The following is a 16,392-nucleotide window of genomic DNA, read 5'->3' as shown; positions in this document are numbered from 1 at the left end:
TGTTACAAAGCGAGATGCCCCAGGGCCTTGCTGACTTCTAATGGGTTGAACTGGGATCCTGGCCCAGTTGGTCCTGACCTCAGTTAGTGGCAGGGTGTCGTGGAGTGGGGGGGGGAGGCTGCCACCACCCAAGCAGCAGTCACACTGTACATGTTCTATGTGTTAACAGGCCCATTATTGTTTTTGTTTTTCCAGTTAATACACGGCAGGTCCAAGTTCAATAGATTCTGACTATGAAACACCTGAAGTGCAATGATAGCATGCAGACCTTGACACTTCATGCTTGGGGCTGCCCAGAATGGGTGCTGACCTGCACCATGTATGGCCCTGTCTCAACAGTTATTCCCGCTCACCTCCTTTCCTGCAGCCGCAGATTGTGGTCAGGTTATTTGGGGGATCAGTACCCTGAGCAGTAATCGACTTTGTCTCCCTTTGGATGTGACTGCAGCTGAGGGTCATCAGGAACACTTCCCTTCCCTGGCAGGAAGACCCAGGATGGCCCGGGCTGACCCAAGAAAATCTGGTGTGCAGTTTTGGTCTGTGTAACACAAACTCTTGTATTTTTCCATGTTCTTTGAGCCATAGCAGAGAAGTATTTCCAAGCCCATGTACAGGCCAAGAAGTGACAGCATTGGGCAAGTCCCCATCTGAGCCATGAGCTGATGCCCTGATCCCCGAGCCAAGGAAGCAGGAAGCCTCCAGCCTGTACTTGTCAGGGCCTGCTTGTGTGCTGGGCACCAGAGGCCAGCTTGCTTTGGAGCTGAGGACTCAGCATTGGAAGGGGAGTGGAAGCACATCTGAGCCCAGGAATAGTCTGAAGGCACACAGAGAAGGCCTTGTGCTTAGGCTCAGTGGCCAGACAGCCTCAATTCCAGTCCCAGCCTAGTCACTCAGCAGTTGTGTGACTTTGGGCATACAATTGTACCTCTCTGAGCCCCAGTTTCCACTTTTGTGAAATAAGGATAAAAAGAGTACCTTTTTGCAGGAGTATTTGGAGACATAAGCAAGCACCTAGCATAGCACCCAGTGCACATTAGACCCTGAATGAGCCATCGGTATCAGCTTATTCCTGTAGAAGAGGCTCAATCTTCCCTCATAGCCTGGCCTATGGCAGCTGTGACTGGGAGGGTACGGCAGGGTTCTGGTACTTCCCACACCCCGGAATGCTCTACTTAAGCTGAGAAAGTTGATTAGCAGGTGGAAACTGAGCAATCACATCACATATATCCAGCATGGATCACCCCGAGATTCCCTCTATCCCCAGATGGCCTCTGTGCTAGGCAGAGGGAGGGAAATAGAGACCCTGGGAGCCTGATGGACTTGGAGAGGACCCCTGCATCTGAGCAGGGACTGTCTGGAAAGGAAGGCCTGATGCCTTGTCCTAGCCTTGAATAGCTGGCTCAGATCCCTAGGGGAATGGGCACTGGGCCTCCTCCTACTTTCTTGGTGAGACCACTAGAACCATTAGCACTCATAAGACCACTAGAACTCTTTCTCTAGTGAGAAAGAGTGAGACCACTAGTGTCATAAAGCCATGTGGTCATCAACACCCCAGGAGGAGTCAGGATGTGGTGGGGAATCTTAGGTGGGGCCCTAGGTGGGTCTCCCCAGGCAGCCCCCATCGCGTGCTCTTGATATGCAGTTGAGCTAGAGCCTCCGAGGCCTGTGAGACAGAAGTGTTACAAGGCGGTGGATTTCCATAGTAACCATGGAGGCTCTAGCTGAGTGGCAGTTGGCTCTGCTAATAGTGAAGCTCTAGGTCTCCAGGTTAGTACAAATAGAGGCCAAAGCCAGACTCACGGTGAGGCTCCCGGGGCTGGAGGGTCAGAGGAGATAACCTCCAAGGTCCATCCTAGTTCTAAGAGCCTCTGATCTCACCAGCCCATGGCTAGCAGCCCCATGCCATCATGTGTTTTTACAACACGGCGGCTCTCAGCCTTGGTAGCACATGGAACAGCTGAAGAGCTTTAAGGACTTCCGATGCTTTTGTCCCACCTTCGGAGGTTCTGATTTGACTGGTCTTGGGTATGGCCTGGACATCGGCTTTTTAAAATCTTCCCAGGTGATACTAATGTGTAGTCAAGGCTGAGAACCACTGGTAAAAAGGCAGACAAGGTAATAATAATAATTAATAAGTACAATTTATGTGCCAGGCACTGTGCTAAACACATTAAATACATTATATCCTCTAATCCTCACAATAATTCCCATTTTCCAGATGAAGGAACATGCTCAGAAAGGGAAAGTGACTTTCCAAGGCCAAAGAGCAGTTAGAACTGGAATTAGGGGCTAGCTGGTCACCCTATAATTACTGCTTTTGAGGCAATGTGATGTGCAAGTTGGGGACACACAAGGGGCATACCCCTGAGGAACCCTATACCGAACCTGAGCTTCCTGGCCCCGTGCCACCCACAGCGTTCTGTGTGGTTGGATGAGAACACTGGCAGCCACGTGGGGTTGGCTGATTCCTGAGGCAGATCTCAGCAAGGCCCTGTGGGACTCTCCTTTTCATTCGGGAGAGCTGGAACTCGAGACCTTGAGCTCAGAGATGTTGAATCATTTGCTTAGCTCCCAAGTTTTCCTAATGAATGGTAGTCTTTCAACTTAGGACGGGGCATCAGAAGAGATTTTACTTCCAGAGGAGTGGGGAGTGGTTGGGAATCACATTTTGTTCACCAGGTGTTTTTGGTTTATAGCAGACTCAGAAAAAAAGTCAGGAATCATCCATAAAATAGGGCCAGAGACTTTTTATTTGCAGTTTCATTGAAATTTAGTGAAAGGCAAACACAGCAGGTACCTGTTTTACTGGCAGTAAAAGGAAATTGGGCAACAATTATTTAAAAGGAGTTGGAGTTGTTTAAATCTAAAATTTAGGGGTATGTGCATGTTTTAAAAGAAAGTTTACAAGGCTTGAGGATTTGGGTTGAACTGTTTTTGATGAAAATGACATGGAAAATATTTTCCTTTCTTATTTTAAACCACTTCTTTTGCTGTTTGTTTCCTAAATTTAGCAGTCCAAGAAGCAATAAGCAAATCTAGCTAGGAAAAGACTGAAGCAAGTCAGGCAAGTTTCAAGGTCTAATCGAAGTGATAGACTGAAAATAAAACTCTCCAAGATGAAAAAATAAGTCTTCCTATTTCATAGAGCGAAGTCATTATTTTAACTTAAACAATTTCAGATGTGATTGACCTTACTGGACATGGAAGTACTGGATTTGGCACTGCCTAAAAGAAAAAAACTGAGGAGGGAGGGTGACTGCCTAAACATCAGCCAAGAACTCTCTGCAGGAGCTGGAAGGATGTGGGAGGCTCATCAGGCCGGCACTCACCATCTCCCCAGCCCTCATTGCTCACCATGGCAACACGAGGGCTTTTGAAGCTGTGGTCCAGATGGAACCCCCACCTCGAAGCCTGAACACAGCCCTGCTTGCTGGGGAAGACTGGGAATGCCCCCCCACCCCCCAGCTTTGGACTCAAGCCACTGGGACAAATGCCAGAGACCATCCTGATATCTTAGAATGGAGGAGGGCTGCCACCTAGACTGTCATTGTCATCATGACTTATTTGTTGGTTTTGGGGTTTGATTTTGTTTTTTACTTTAGGAGAATAATTTTCTATTCATTGAAAGGACTGATATCTCTGAAATTTTTGTTATTAGAAAGGGACACCCAACTCAAACTAGTTTAAGAAAAAAAAGAGTAGGTAAGTAGATGGCTATGACTGACTCAAGGGACTCATAAAATACTGTTAGAACTCTTTCTTTCCTTCTCTTGGCTCTGATTGTTTCTTCTTGGTTTAACTTTTCATACAAGATTTCTTCATGTAATAGACAAAAAGAATCTCATTTCCCAAGCTTAGCTGTGTTGATGTCTAGAAAAGTGTAAAGTGTTCATCGTATACAAAAGTCTCAGGGAAGATTCTGATTGGCCCAGATCAAATCAAATGACCATTCCTGAACCAATCACTGTGTCTAGGAGTGTAGTAATGAGATTGGCCTGGCCTAGGTCTTGTGCTCACCCAGTGGTAGTGCTCCGGGTGTTGGTGGGACAAGGGGACAATGAATGGCAGCCCTGCCCGGAGCTTGTGAGTGGGCAAGAAAATCCCTAAGGCAGGCAAAAACTACCCTGTCACCTGCTCCATCCACCTCAGTCAGACATTGTGTTTGGCCAAGGAGGCAAGAGAGGAAAGGCTCGATGTCATGCATTTATTCATTAGCTATTGTTTGTGAGTGCCTACAGCTCTGGGCTTTGAGATTCAGCATCAGACAAAACAATCTCTACCCTGGTGAAGCTTATGTTATTGTGGGAAGAAGCAGCCAAAAAGATAAAATAAGTAAGTAAAGTACATGTAGACTATCAGGTGGCAGTGAGTGCCGTAGGGAGAAGTACAGCAGTGCAGGAGGATTGAGCAGGGCCCTGCAGGAGGCGAAGGAGGGAGCCACGCCGATATCTGGGGGAAGAGCCTTCTGGAAAGAAAGCAGAGGAACAAGAGGGCTAGGAGGAAGGGTGGCTGGGGGGCTGAAGGAACAGTGTGGCTGCAGCTGGGCGAGTAAGGGGCAGCAACACAAGCCGAGCTCGCCGCAGTGACAGGGCACCTGCTCGGGGAGCATTTGGGGCCACTGTGAGCTCCAGGGGCTGTGTTCTGTGGGAGAGGGGGCACTGGTGGTCAGGTCACGTGATGGGTCAGAGGGTCACAGTTGTTCGCTGTTGTTTTCTCTCCAGTTGATTACAGGTCATTTGAGCTCAGGGACAGTATTTAGGTATTCCTTCATTCATCTTTTCCTTTATTCAGCAAACACCTGTTGAGTACTGTGTGCCAGCTGCAGGGAGCGCCAAGATAAGGAGCTCGCCAACTAGTGGAAAGAAAGAAGCAAAGCACAAATGTCAGTGCCATGTGACCCCTGCCTCAGCCTGACAAAAGATTCCAAAGCCCAAAGCACCCTTACCTGCCTCCAGCAATGCCAGTCCCATCCAGTGGCTCCAAGCACGGGATCATCTCTAGTCTCTCCCGCTGGTTCAGATGTAGCGCTTCGTGGTCCTGCAGCCAAGTGCCAAATGATGCATTAAATCCCTTGCTGACATGCTTAGTAAGCAGCGTGGATGGGAAAACAGTCAGAGGCAGTACAATTCCCCTTTAGAAGAGGGGAGGAGGGAAACAGCATTCACTACTCACAGGCCCGTGGTGCATGTGACATCTGCAGGCTCCTGCTCCAGCAGGGGCCAAGGTTCCATGGTCAGTTCTCCAGCTGCCCGCACCATAAGGTTGGGGTGGGAGGTTTCTTCTTCATGATCCTCCATGGCCGTGCCTGGCATGGGATGGGGCAGGAAAGGGGCCAGATTCTTAAATTCCTCTTCTAGAGGCCACACTGCCTTTTGATTATTTCCGTATTCCTCCCAGCCTCTTGCACAGTGTCTGTGCATAGTAGGTTTCAATAAATATTTCTGGAGCCAATACCAGTGGTGTGCCCTGGAACGCCACCTGTGCATGCGCAGGGAGAGGTCTCATCAAGCCGTGGAGCGTGGGAGGGCATCAAGGATGACCCTGAATTTGTGGCTTGGAGGACAGTGATAGAACCGCCCACCTCTGCAACAAGGAACGCAGGAGGAGCAGCAGCTTTGGGATAAGTGGGGGATTTGTTTGGAGATACTGAGTTAGAGGTGCCCACAGAATATTCAAAGGCCTGGAAGTTTCCAGACCTTTTACCTTGCTAAAGGTAAAAGGAGTTCGAGAGCTGGGAGGAAGTGCATTAGGGTCTGGGTATGACCTGGAACTAGATATCAGAGGTAGAACAGCTTTGGGTGGTGACTGGAGCAAGGCCAGGGAGGGGCCGAGGAGGGAGGAAGTGACATCCCTGCAGAGGTCAGGGAATTGCCGTGAGCCACCACCTACCCTGTCTCTGTTCCCTCCATTCGGCTGGCTCTGGGCCAGCTAATGTTTCAGCCCTAACCCTGAGGGACTACTGGGCCACTCTGAAAGCAGGGCTAAGACCTTTGGGAGACAGTGAGCCTGGTGTTTCCATGGCAACCTTCTCCATAAGTGGCCTCCCAGGTGAAGAGTGGAACCTCAGACCCTGGTACCACATGGAGGAGGTTGGGCTACTCAGAAGCTATGGGTTTGTGGGAGAGAACACCAGACTTCTTCTGATGGCATCTTTGAGGATGTCTACCTCAGTTTCGAGGCCTTCAGAGAAACTTCTCCAGAGAGACCTGTCCTGAGCATTCTTCTAGAACATTCTCTGTGGTCCTGAGGCAGTTTTGAGTGAGGTGGGGCAGACAGCAGGCTGGGGGTGGGGAACAGTCTCAGAAACAGGACTTGACTTCCTGGCACGTGGGAATTCATTCATTCATTTGCTCAGCAAGGCTTTGCTGAGCAAATGAATGAATTTGAGCATTCGTACACAAATAAATGAGTGCTCAGGTGATCCTCGGAACTCGCAGAAGGGCGCCCCAGAGCTGGAAGATGGGTGGCTCTCGATCAATGTTTACAGAGCAGTGAGCGAGTGTGGGGTGAGGACTCCGGTTTCCTGAGCCCACAGAGTGGCCATAAGTCCTAAATAAATAAACATGGTTATTTCCCACAGTTCACTTGTAGGATAATGAAGTACCACTACTCTCCCTTTGGGAGCTTCAACAAATCATTCCTCTGTAGCTTTTCTTTAATTTTAGCTCCTTAACCATCAACTGGAGGCTGCTTTCCATTGCTCTGACCCAGAGCTGGGGGAAGATGGGGACGGGGGGTGGCATTAGCACCCATTATTTTCCCAGGCGGAAAGGACACAAAGGATCACTCTCCCTTTTATTCTCACTCTTGGAGTTGGACAGCTTGGATCCTTCTAGCAATCTAAGACTCAAGCCAGAACATTCCTTCTGTCCCTCTCTCCCTCCTTCCTTCCCTCTCTCCTGTCTTTCCTGAAATGGATTTTGAGCCCATGGTGGGCTCTGCCACATCTGTTCAGTTCCTTGCATGGCACCACCTCAGAATATTCCGGTGCAGCAGCCACAGCCTGCCACCATCCTGGGCGTGTGTGTCTAGCGTGGGGCAGGCCCAGTGGACGCAAGGAGATCTCCCTCACTGCTCTGCCCTCGGAGCTTCCAACTGGCTCCTAAGACAGGAGGCAACCTGAGAAGGTGACAGCACTACAGAGTGGCAGCAGTTCGGGACATGAGAGCTCCCCGGAGCCCGGCATTCCTGTCCAGTGAGGTTGGGGGTTAGGCTCTCGGGCAACACAAGGCCCTGAGCTGCTGGGGGATGTTCCCAGTGTCAGCACCCAGAGCAGTCTGCTCTCTCTCAGGCCTGCTGCCTGCTGGGACCATTCTCTAGGATTAGGCCCGTGACAGAGTCCTCATGCAAGGATGCAGTGAGTGGGCAGTTGCCACCAGCCTTCTTGCTGCCTCTGGAGGGCCACAGCTCAGCCTGGGGCTGCTGGCTGGTGGGAGGGTTGGAGCTGGGATGCACTCACAGTTGATGCTATTTCATGGCACTCTGGGGAGCATCCGGCCAGCAGTTTGGTTCAAATAATGAGATGTCAGGGTGCATCCATCCATTCATCTCAGATGTGTCCTTCCCCGGTGTCTCTTGCTGGGGACTCTGGGATCACAGGGTAGGGTGTGGCCAAGGAGGAGGGAGGCTGGGCCACAGATTCTGTCGGCCATCTCTCCCTAGCACGTAGTGCCTGTGGCCCAGTGGATCTGACGTGGGGCCATTTCACCAGCATGCGGAAGTCCTGGAGAAGGTGCGTCGCCGCCTGTGCATTTGAGTTCCGGCAGCTCTGGCAGCAGCCCTCGAGGGCTCGCTGTCCTTACAGGCATTTCTCTCTGTAGCAGCTTGTCCAAGCCTGGGGTGTGACTGATTGGGCACCTCCTATGTGCCTAGCCCAGTGCTAGGCCCAAGTCTGTCTCTAGGAGACGGGTGCCAATTTGCAGGTGCCAGTTTGTTGTTCCCTCAGGACACCTTGTCTGCAGGTGTCTGGTGCGCTCCAGGACTCACCCTCCCCATATCCAGCAAAGAACATCAGTTAAGAGTGTAGGCTTCTTGGCCAGGCGAGGTGGCTCACGCCTGTAATCCTAGCACTCTAGGAGGCCGAGGTGGGCAGATGGTTCAAGCTCAGGAGTTTGAGACCAGCCTGAGCAAGAGCGAGACCCCATCTCTACTAAAAACAGAAAGAAAGAAATTAATTGGCCAACTAAAAATATATAGCCGGGCATGGTGGTTCATGCCTATAGTCTCAGCTACTTGGGAGTTTGAGCCCAGCAGTTTGAGATTGATCACTTGAGCCCAGCAGTTTGAGGTTGCTGTGAGCTAGGCTGACGCCACAGTGCTCTAGCCCCCGGCAACAGAGTGAGACTCTGTCTCCAAAATAAAAAAAAAAAAGAGTGTGGGCTTCAGAGTCAAAATGACCAGTTTGAATCCAGACCTTGAGACTTATTAGCTCTGACCTTGGATACTTTTTTTAAAGCTTCTTGAGCCTCAGTTTCCCCATCTGTACCATGGGGGTGGTAAGGATCCCCTCCTCACAGAGCTGGGGTGAGGCAGAAATGACATAATGCGCTGGCTCCCACCTGGTGTGTGCTAAGCGCTTACCACGTGGTGGACCCCTCCTGCCTGTGGGCGCTCTGATGCTGACCTTTGTCTCAGGTGACAGGAACACCCTCGAAAGGCTTTGACGAGAAGGCGTACCTGTCAGCCAAGCAGCTGAAGGCCGGAGAGGACCCCTACAGGCAGCACGCCTTCAACCAGCTGGAGAGCGACAAGCTGAGCCCGGACCGGCCCATCCGAGACACCCGCCATTACAGGTATGGCCTCCTCTGCCCGTGGAGAAAGAAAGGTTGGCCATTTCCTGGCCTCGGAAGCTCCTTCTCAGTTGGTCCTGGGCCCTTGTCCCCTCATGTCTGCCCGCACTGCAGACGAGGTTATGTCTGCGAGGCTCTTCCTGGGGACCCTTCCTGGGCAGCCCCAGCCATGACCTGCCTGGTCCCCAGGCCCAGAGGACCTGCCGACCCAAATCTGTGGGTTGAGGGCTTGGCCTGGATGATCTCTGAACCTTCTCAGGTGTTCCCTGAGAAACTTAAAAGGGGACTTGCCTTGGGGCTGTGTACATTTAAAATGAGACTCTTGGGCCGGGCGCAATGGCTAACACCTGTAATCCTAGCACTCTGGGAGGCCGAGGCGGGAGGATAACTCAAGGTCAGGAGTTCAAAACCACCTTGAGCAAGAGCAAGACCCTGTCTCTACTAAGAATAGAAAGAAATTAATTGGCCAACTAAAAATATATAGAAAAAAATGACCTGGGCATGATGGCGCATGCCTGTAGTCCCAGCTACTTGGGAGGCTGAGGTAGGAGGATTGCTTGAGCCCAGGAATTTGAGGCTGCTGTGAGCTAGGCTGACGCCACGGCACTCTAGCCAGGCAACCAAGAGAGACTCTGTCTCAAAAAAATAAATAAATAAAATGAGACTCTTTACATCCAAGGCAAGTGACGGGTTGGTGAGGTGCCATATGCTGCTGCCAGGCCCTCTTAGAAGGCTGAGGTGGATAGGGTGTGTGTGCTCACATGCATGTGAGTATGCATGTGTGTGCGTGTGTGTGCATGTGCACATGGGTATGTATGTGTATGTGCATGCATATGTGTGCATGCATGCATCTGTGCGTGTGTGATGTGTATGAGTGTGTGCACATGCACACATGTATGATGCATATGCACACACACAGTGTGTGTGTGTGTGTGTGTGTGTGTGTGTGTGTAGGGGGGACACAGGTGGTGCTGGCTTTGGTGGGCAGGTCTCCTGTGCTGGAGCCAGTGTGCTGGTGTGAGCTCCCTCTTCCCTGGGGCCCTCCAGGCTGCAGCTTCTACTGGACTCCAAATTGTCAGGCTAGTTCCCGGTCCAGCAAGGCTGGGGGACAAGGACAGAGAACTGGGGCTCTGGACGTAGGCACTGGGGGCTGCCACCCAGGAGGCATCTTCTTCTCCCAACACACCCCGCCGCAGCCAGCCAAGCTCATTCCTGCCTCTAAATCCACAGGCCCTTGGAAAACATGGCTTCTCAAGGAGCAGGAGAGAATTTCCCTCCCCACTGCTACGCCACACCCCTGTCAAGGAGAATTATTGCAAAGTCTCTCAGGATTTGTCCCATGGGGGTCCCAGGCTCGCGGGACTCCTGCCTGTCTGACCCGGTCTGCTCTGTGGGGCAGGAAATGGGCCTGGGAATTTGGGCTGTAGCTGCTGTCGGTGGAATGAATGCCATAATGAAAAAATAGTCACTGCTGGAATAGTCAGAGAGCAATTGTAATAAAGAAGATTGCTATGAAAACCAGCAGCGAGGCTGCCTTCCAGCCGCCTGGGAGCAGGAATAAATGCGTTTGCACAAAAAACAAGGCTGAAGCTTAGCAGGAATGGATTGTTTTAGCTCTCTTTCTAGAGGAGGGGGAGCCAGTGGACTAAAAAATTTGCCTGTCGATGGCTGAGGAGGGAGCAGGATGACGGGAAATGTCCTCAGTGTCTTCTCAGGGGCTTGTTTCCTTGGGGGGGGGACGCAGACCCCAGGAGGAGTGAGGCTGCTCTGCAACCCGGAGTCTGCGGCAGGCCTGCTTCTGTTGGGCAGTGAGACCGGGAAGCTCCCTGGCAGGTGTGGGGGTGGTTCTTCTCCAGATCCCCCAAACTTCCTGAGCTGGGGGAAGAGAAGCAAGAGGCTCCAGGGTATCAGGAGACAAAAAAGCGGTAGTTTTCTCCCTTGCCTGCATTTTGTGCCTGTGGCCTGCTCATTGGGCAGGGAGTCCTGTCTGTTGGGTCAGGGCTGTGTCCTGGGCCTGGTGCAGTGCCTGTATACAGTGGGGCGCCCTCTTAAGTGGATAAGGGGCTCCGGGGGCTCTAGGTCTTGGGTAAAGAGCCCCCAGGCCTCAGAAGGCCCCCCACTCACTCCTTCCCACTGAGGACCCCAGGCTGGGGGGCATCTGGGTGCTAGGCCAGTGTGGGCTGGAGCGTGGGTGTGGAGGGGCTGGAGCCTGTGGCCTGGCTTGGGGCTTGCCTTCTCGCTGCACAGAGGTATTCTGGGGGGCAGCAGACTGGACACAGAAAAGCCTCAAGCCTGCCCCAAGGAAGGCCTCTGACCTCCCTGCTCCTTCTCAGTTGCCCATCCGTGTCCTACTCCTTGGACCTGCCGGCCACCAGTGTCATCATCACCTTCCACAACGAGGCCCGCTCCACCCTCCTGCGCACAGTGAAGAGGTAAGCCCGGCCCTGGCACCCTCATCGCAGCGGTGCTGCCCCCACGGCCGCGGTGATGTGCAGCACCTGTGGCAGGGGGGGACTGAGATCGGGTGCCCTGGCCAGACAGCGTGAAGACCAGCAGGCACTGGGAGGGTGGGTCTGTCCTCTTGAGAAGCTGGGGCTGGTGAACAGGGTCAGGAAGACCCAGAAGTCCGACAGTTAGAGAAATGCACCAGTCTAACAGGAGGTCAGGGGCCAGGATGCGGGCAGAAATGCAGGCACCGGGACGGGCGGAGGCAGGGCTGGACACCAGGCCTCCAGAGGGGAGATGGCAGCCTGGCTGGTGCCTGCCAGCAAGTCAGAGAGAGCTGCCCCTTCTGTTCTCCTCCTAAGTTTGGGCTTGTGGTCAAGTTTAACCCCCAATGCCTGATTTCCTCAATGAACTTAGACAAGAATGGGATTGGGAAAGGAGTGCCCAGTGGTATTCCAGGGAATAAAGAACCTTGGGTTTTCTTTCCCAGGGAGTAGAGGAAGAGGAGGGATGGTAGAAAGGAGGGAGCAGAGGGGTCTCCCTGAAAACACCTCACCTGCCCTATTTGGCTGGAAGGAGCCTCACCAGCCTTCCAGGCAGGCAGCTCCGATCCAGCTGGGATTGTCCCTGGGCAGGGCTTGTTTTGGCTCAGGCAGCTTAAGCAGCTAAGCTACCTTGACAGCTCAACTAGGGCAATCCCCCACTCACTCTGGGGCTGGTCCCAAGTGCCCAAGTGCCCAGGCAATAGGGTCAGCCTGGTCCTCTGAGGAGCACACTGCCTCTTAGCTACTAATCAGGGCCCAGGAAGTTTGCAGGCAGTTGCCATGGCCAGTGTGCTGGCACCAGAGCTGGGCATTGGGAGAGCCCCAACAGCACAGGACGGGTACATGGGAGGTGATCCCTAAATCCGGGCTCTTTCCATCCCCACTGCTGCTCCAGTGTTCTGAACCGAACTCCTGCCAGCTTGATACAGGAGATCATTTTAGTGGATGACTTCAGCTCAGATCGTAAGTATTCACCTTCTGTTTTGCACCCTCCACACCCCTCGTTTCCCCGGAACGCTGAGGAAAGCACTCTTGCTGTTGTCCTGGCCATCCCAGACTGACCTCTCTGCCCCCCAGTGGAGTCCTCGGTCTTTTCTAGGACCCCTCCCTGGCCCTGTTCCTTGGTGCCAAAGGAGAGGGAAAAGGGGTTGGTATTGCTTTGGATAGGACACCAGTGAGACAACATGAAAAAAACAAACAAAAAAAACCAACCAGCATCAGCAGCATCCTCGGTTGTAACAACTGCCATATGTAGATAAGAGCTGGGCTGGGGGTCATTGCTGGTGCGCTGTGGGGTGAGGCAACGCCACAGGTACAGGCATTCTCCAGTCTGGCCTGGGAGCAGGGCCATCCTTTGGCCAGTGATGATGACTGAGCCCCTCCATCCTCCCACCCCAGCCCTTTCCTGGGCCTAGTATGGGACAGCTCCTGGGCAGCCCCCTGGTCAGATGCCCTGTCGGAGTGAGCTTGCCTTCCTTCTCTGCACCCTCAGCCGAAGACTGTCTGCTCCTGACCAGGATCCCCAAGGTCAAGTGCCTGCGCAACGATCGGCGGGAAGGTGAGTCCCCCCGTGGACCTATCTTGGTGTAGTCCTCTGCACCCGCCCACTCCTTTAGGCAGCCTGCAACCAGGCCAGCATGGCCCTGCTGCGTTTCTGACGGCTGGGACCGGGGTCTGCCAAAGACCCTGCTTCTATCCCAGCTCGGCCCCTGTCACGGCACAACTGTGGGCAAGTTGCTCTGCTTCTGGCTGCCTTGGTTGTCTCTTCTGAGAAATGGGATAATGATAATACCTTTTCTGCCTTGCAAGGTTGTTGTTGTAAGGATTAAATGAGAGAGGCTGTGTGGACAGGCTCTGAGAAAATCAAAGGGAAGTATAAAGCAGCGGTGACCTCACTGCCAATCAAGGGGTGTTTGGGAGCACCAGCTACAGAATAGCACTGTGCACGTCACTCTAGGGCAGCGGTCCCCAACCTTTTTGGCACCAGGGACGAGTTTCATGGAAGATGATTTTTCCACAGATGGGGGCATGGGTTGGGAAGGTGGCGGAGCTTAGATGGTGACGAAAGCAATGGGGAGCAGCTATACGTACAGGTGAAGCTTTGCTCAATCTCCTGCCACTCACTTCCTGCTGCATTGCCCTGGGGCCTCAGTTTCATGGAAGACAATTTTCCCAGGGACAGGCCCAGGGGGCTGGGGCAGTCAGAGCTCAGGCGGTGATGGAGGCCTGGTTCATAACAGGCCGTGGACTGCTACCAGGCCACAGCCTGGGGGTTGGGGACTGCAGCTCTAGAGGACACAAAGGAAGTACAGTAAGTCCCCCTCTTATCATCATCAATAGATTCTTGGAAACTGCAACTTTAAGGAAAACAGTATATAACAAAACCAGTTTTACCGTAGGCTAATTGACATGAACCAAAGTTAAGGCATGGCGGCTCATGCTTATAATCCTAGCACTCTGTGAAGCTGAGGCAGGAGGATCACTTGAGCCCAGGAGTTTGAGGTTGCTGTAGGCTACGATGACACCACCGCACTCTAGCCAGGGTGACAGAGTGAGACCTTGTCTCAAAAAAAAAAAAAAAAAAGTTAACTTCCAACAGCATGTGTCTAGTCACAAAAACACCACCAAACTTCTAAATAGAGATGAAAACACTTATAATATTAAACGTTGAAGTTAATGTGAGCTATACATACATTTAAGAAAGATTAATAAAAACTTACAATGTAATTGTTTACTGAGTTATTCCAGGTGAGGATCTCAGGTGGCCGGAGCCTCTCCCGGCAGCTCAGGGCGCTCACACACGCCCCCTCCCCTCCTTGCACGGGGACAGCTTAGACACGCCAGTTCTCCGCAGGCGCACAGCTTTGGGATGTGGGCGGAGGGCCCGAGAAAACCCACGCAGACAAGGGGAGAAGGCGCCAACTCCACACAGACAGTGGCCAGGCCAGGAATCTTTTTTTTTTTCTCTTGTCAGTGTTATAACAAAACAACATTACTTGAGGACCTGCTGTGCACACCGCGGTCCCTGCCCTCAGAGGGCTTATTTTGTGGATGGGGGTCAGAATCCCCCACAGCAGCGGCCGGTTATAGTTTCGTGTGAGTGACGTGGGGATGGCAGAGCTGGGGTGAGCAGGGGAGCTTCTGAGGAGGAGTGGGCCTCCACGGGGGTGGGGGTGTCGGGAGACAGGTGAAGGGGAGCACGGGAGGGCACGCCTGGCTCGGCAACTCTGCCGGCAAAGGCATCCGTCAGGGACGGGAACCTTAACACTGACAGCCCCTCCTCCTGAGGGCTCCTCCCTGCGGCATTGCCTTGGCTACATGCTCACGCTCACGTTCAGTCCTCGGTACTGCCCACTGTGCCTGCTTTGCAGATGAGGAAACTGGGGTTTAAGGAGGTTCAGTGGTTTGTCCAGAGTGATGGATGAATAGAGAAGACAGGATTGCATCCTGGGGACCCCACCCAAAACCCAGCCTCTTACCCTCCCTCTCCTTATATGCCCTTCCTGTGAGAACCCAGCCTGGTCAGCAGGGGGGATGGTGGCATGAACGGAGAGGACAGAAGACCTTGGAAACCGGAAGAAAGCTTTTAGACTTGATAAGGCAGATAGTGGGAGCCATTGAAGGTTTTAGAGTGAGAGAGTGATGTGATAGATGCATTTAAGAAAGCCAAGTCAGGCCATGGGCCAGGAGGATACTGGTAAGGAAACCTTCGAGCTGGAATGCAAGTGACCAAACAGAAATGTGTCTCAAGCCACTAGGTTGTAGGTACCCTCAGGCATGGGGATATGCTGTCCTTGCATTTTGCCAACAGTAAATGTAAGTTTATGGCTAGGTAAATGTAAATTTATAGATACCTGTGGAGTGGCAGGATGGGACTGATGGGCTTTGGGCTGGCTGGCTGGCTCGTGGATAGACATGGGCAGAGTGTGAAGCAGAGGTGTGGCTAGGAAATCTCTCCAAGGAGCTGCTTGTCCTTAGAGCCCTGAGAGGGAGGCCCTTCCCTCTGCACGGCGCTCAGGGCAGGGAGGGGTGCTCTGGCAGGGGTGGGCCAGCGGGGCCTCCTCTCTCCTGACCGGCAGGCCCCCGGCCCTGAGCAGAGAGCTGCCCAAAACAAGGCCGTTCTTTGCCGGCCAGTGAGCAGTTGGGGACTGCCAGGAACTGGGGGCAGAAGAGCAGAATCTGACGCCTGTGGGTCTCCAGGCACCAGGCTCTCTCCCTGTGGTCTCGTTTGATCCTGACAGGCAGGGACTGTTGTCTCTCTGGGTCTTGAGGCTCAGAGAGGTTACACGATGCGCTCAAGGTGAGCAAAGGGGCTGGCATGCAAACTCAAGTCTGTCTTAGTCCGGAAGATTCTCTCCATGCCACACATTGTGGTGGGCTTTATTGCACACTTTATGCACACTTTACTGCACTTCCCACTCGCTAAACTGTGACTGTTCATCAGTGTGTCCCCAGAGCCCGGAGAGTGTCTGGCACGTGGAGGGACTCAGGGAATGACCCTGGGGGGATGATGGTGGATGGACGGATGAGAAGAAGACAGGGAGGCAGGGAGGAAACAAGCAGAAGTACAAAGTCAAGCCCAATCACAATAAGTCATAGGAAACCTGACGGGGCAGAGAGGCAGCCCTGGGACTTTGAGGGGATGGTTGGGAAGAAAATGGCTCGGTCCCAGCACCGACTCCTATCTGCTCTACTACAGGGCTGATTCGGTCCCGAGTTCGAGGGGCAGATGTGGCCGCAGCTGCCATCCTGACCTTCCTGGATAGCCACTGTGAAGTGAACACTGAGTGGCTGCAGCCCATGCTGCAGCGGGTGAAGGAGGTGAGCCAGGCTGTCCCTGGGGGGCTGGGTGTCCACCGGGACTCACTGCCATGTTGCTGGCTTGCGGGCGTATGGAGCAGTCGTTCAAGTTGGGTGGGCGTCGAAGGAAGCCTAGAGGGTCTACTTCCTCCCGAATGACTTTACCTCATTGAGCTTTCACACCAGAAACTGGGGATAATTGTAATATTTGTCCCACTGGGTTTTTGTAAGAATTAAATGCAATGAAAGCCTGGTGAGCTCTAAAGCTCTTACTACAGCTGGGTGCTGTTGTTCTCCTGGGAGGGGCAGGGGCC

At 52.9% G+C, this 16,392-nt stretch overlaps 1 protein-coding gene across 1 annotated transcript in view; it reads left to right on the top strand.

The window, feature by feature from the left end:
* GALNT16 (polypeptide N-acetylgalactosaminyltransferase 16) overlaps positions 1–16,392 on the top strand; it is an 81,432-nt gene that overhangs the window by 43,006 nt on the left and 22,034 nt on the right. Inside the window, exons 2-6 of the mRNA XM_076003915.1 lie at positions 8,635–8,792; positions 11,123–11,221; positions 12,174–12,241; positions 12,771–12,836; positions 15,978–16,099. Of these exons, the coding sequence (XP_075860030.1) occupies positions 8,635–8,792; positions 11,123–11,221; positions 12,174–12,241; positions 12,771–12,836; positions 15,978–16,099 (513 nt within the window). The remainder of the gene's footprint in view (positions 1–8,634; positions 8,793–11,122; positions 11,222–12,173; positions 12,242–12,770; positions 12,837–15,977; positions 16,100–16,392) is intronic.

The sequence above is a fragment of the Microcebus murinus genome, chromosome 6 (assembly GCF_040939455.1).
Source record: "Microcebus murinus isolate Inina chromosome 6, M.murinus_Inina_mat1.0, whole genome shotgun sequence".
NCBI classification, from domain to species: domain Eukaryota; kingdom Metazoa; phylum Chordata; class Mammalia; order Primates; family Cheirogaleidae; genus Microcebus; species Microcebus murinus.
Note: the sequence above shows the minus strand (reverse complement) of the source record. Positions and strands in the feature narration are given on the sequence as shown.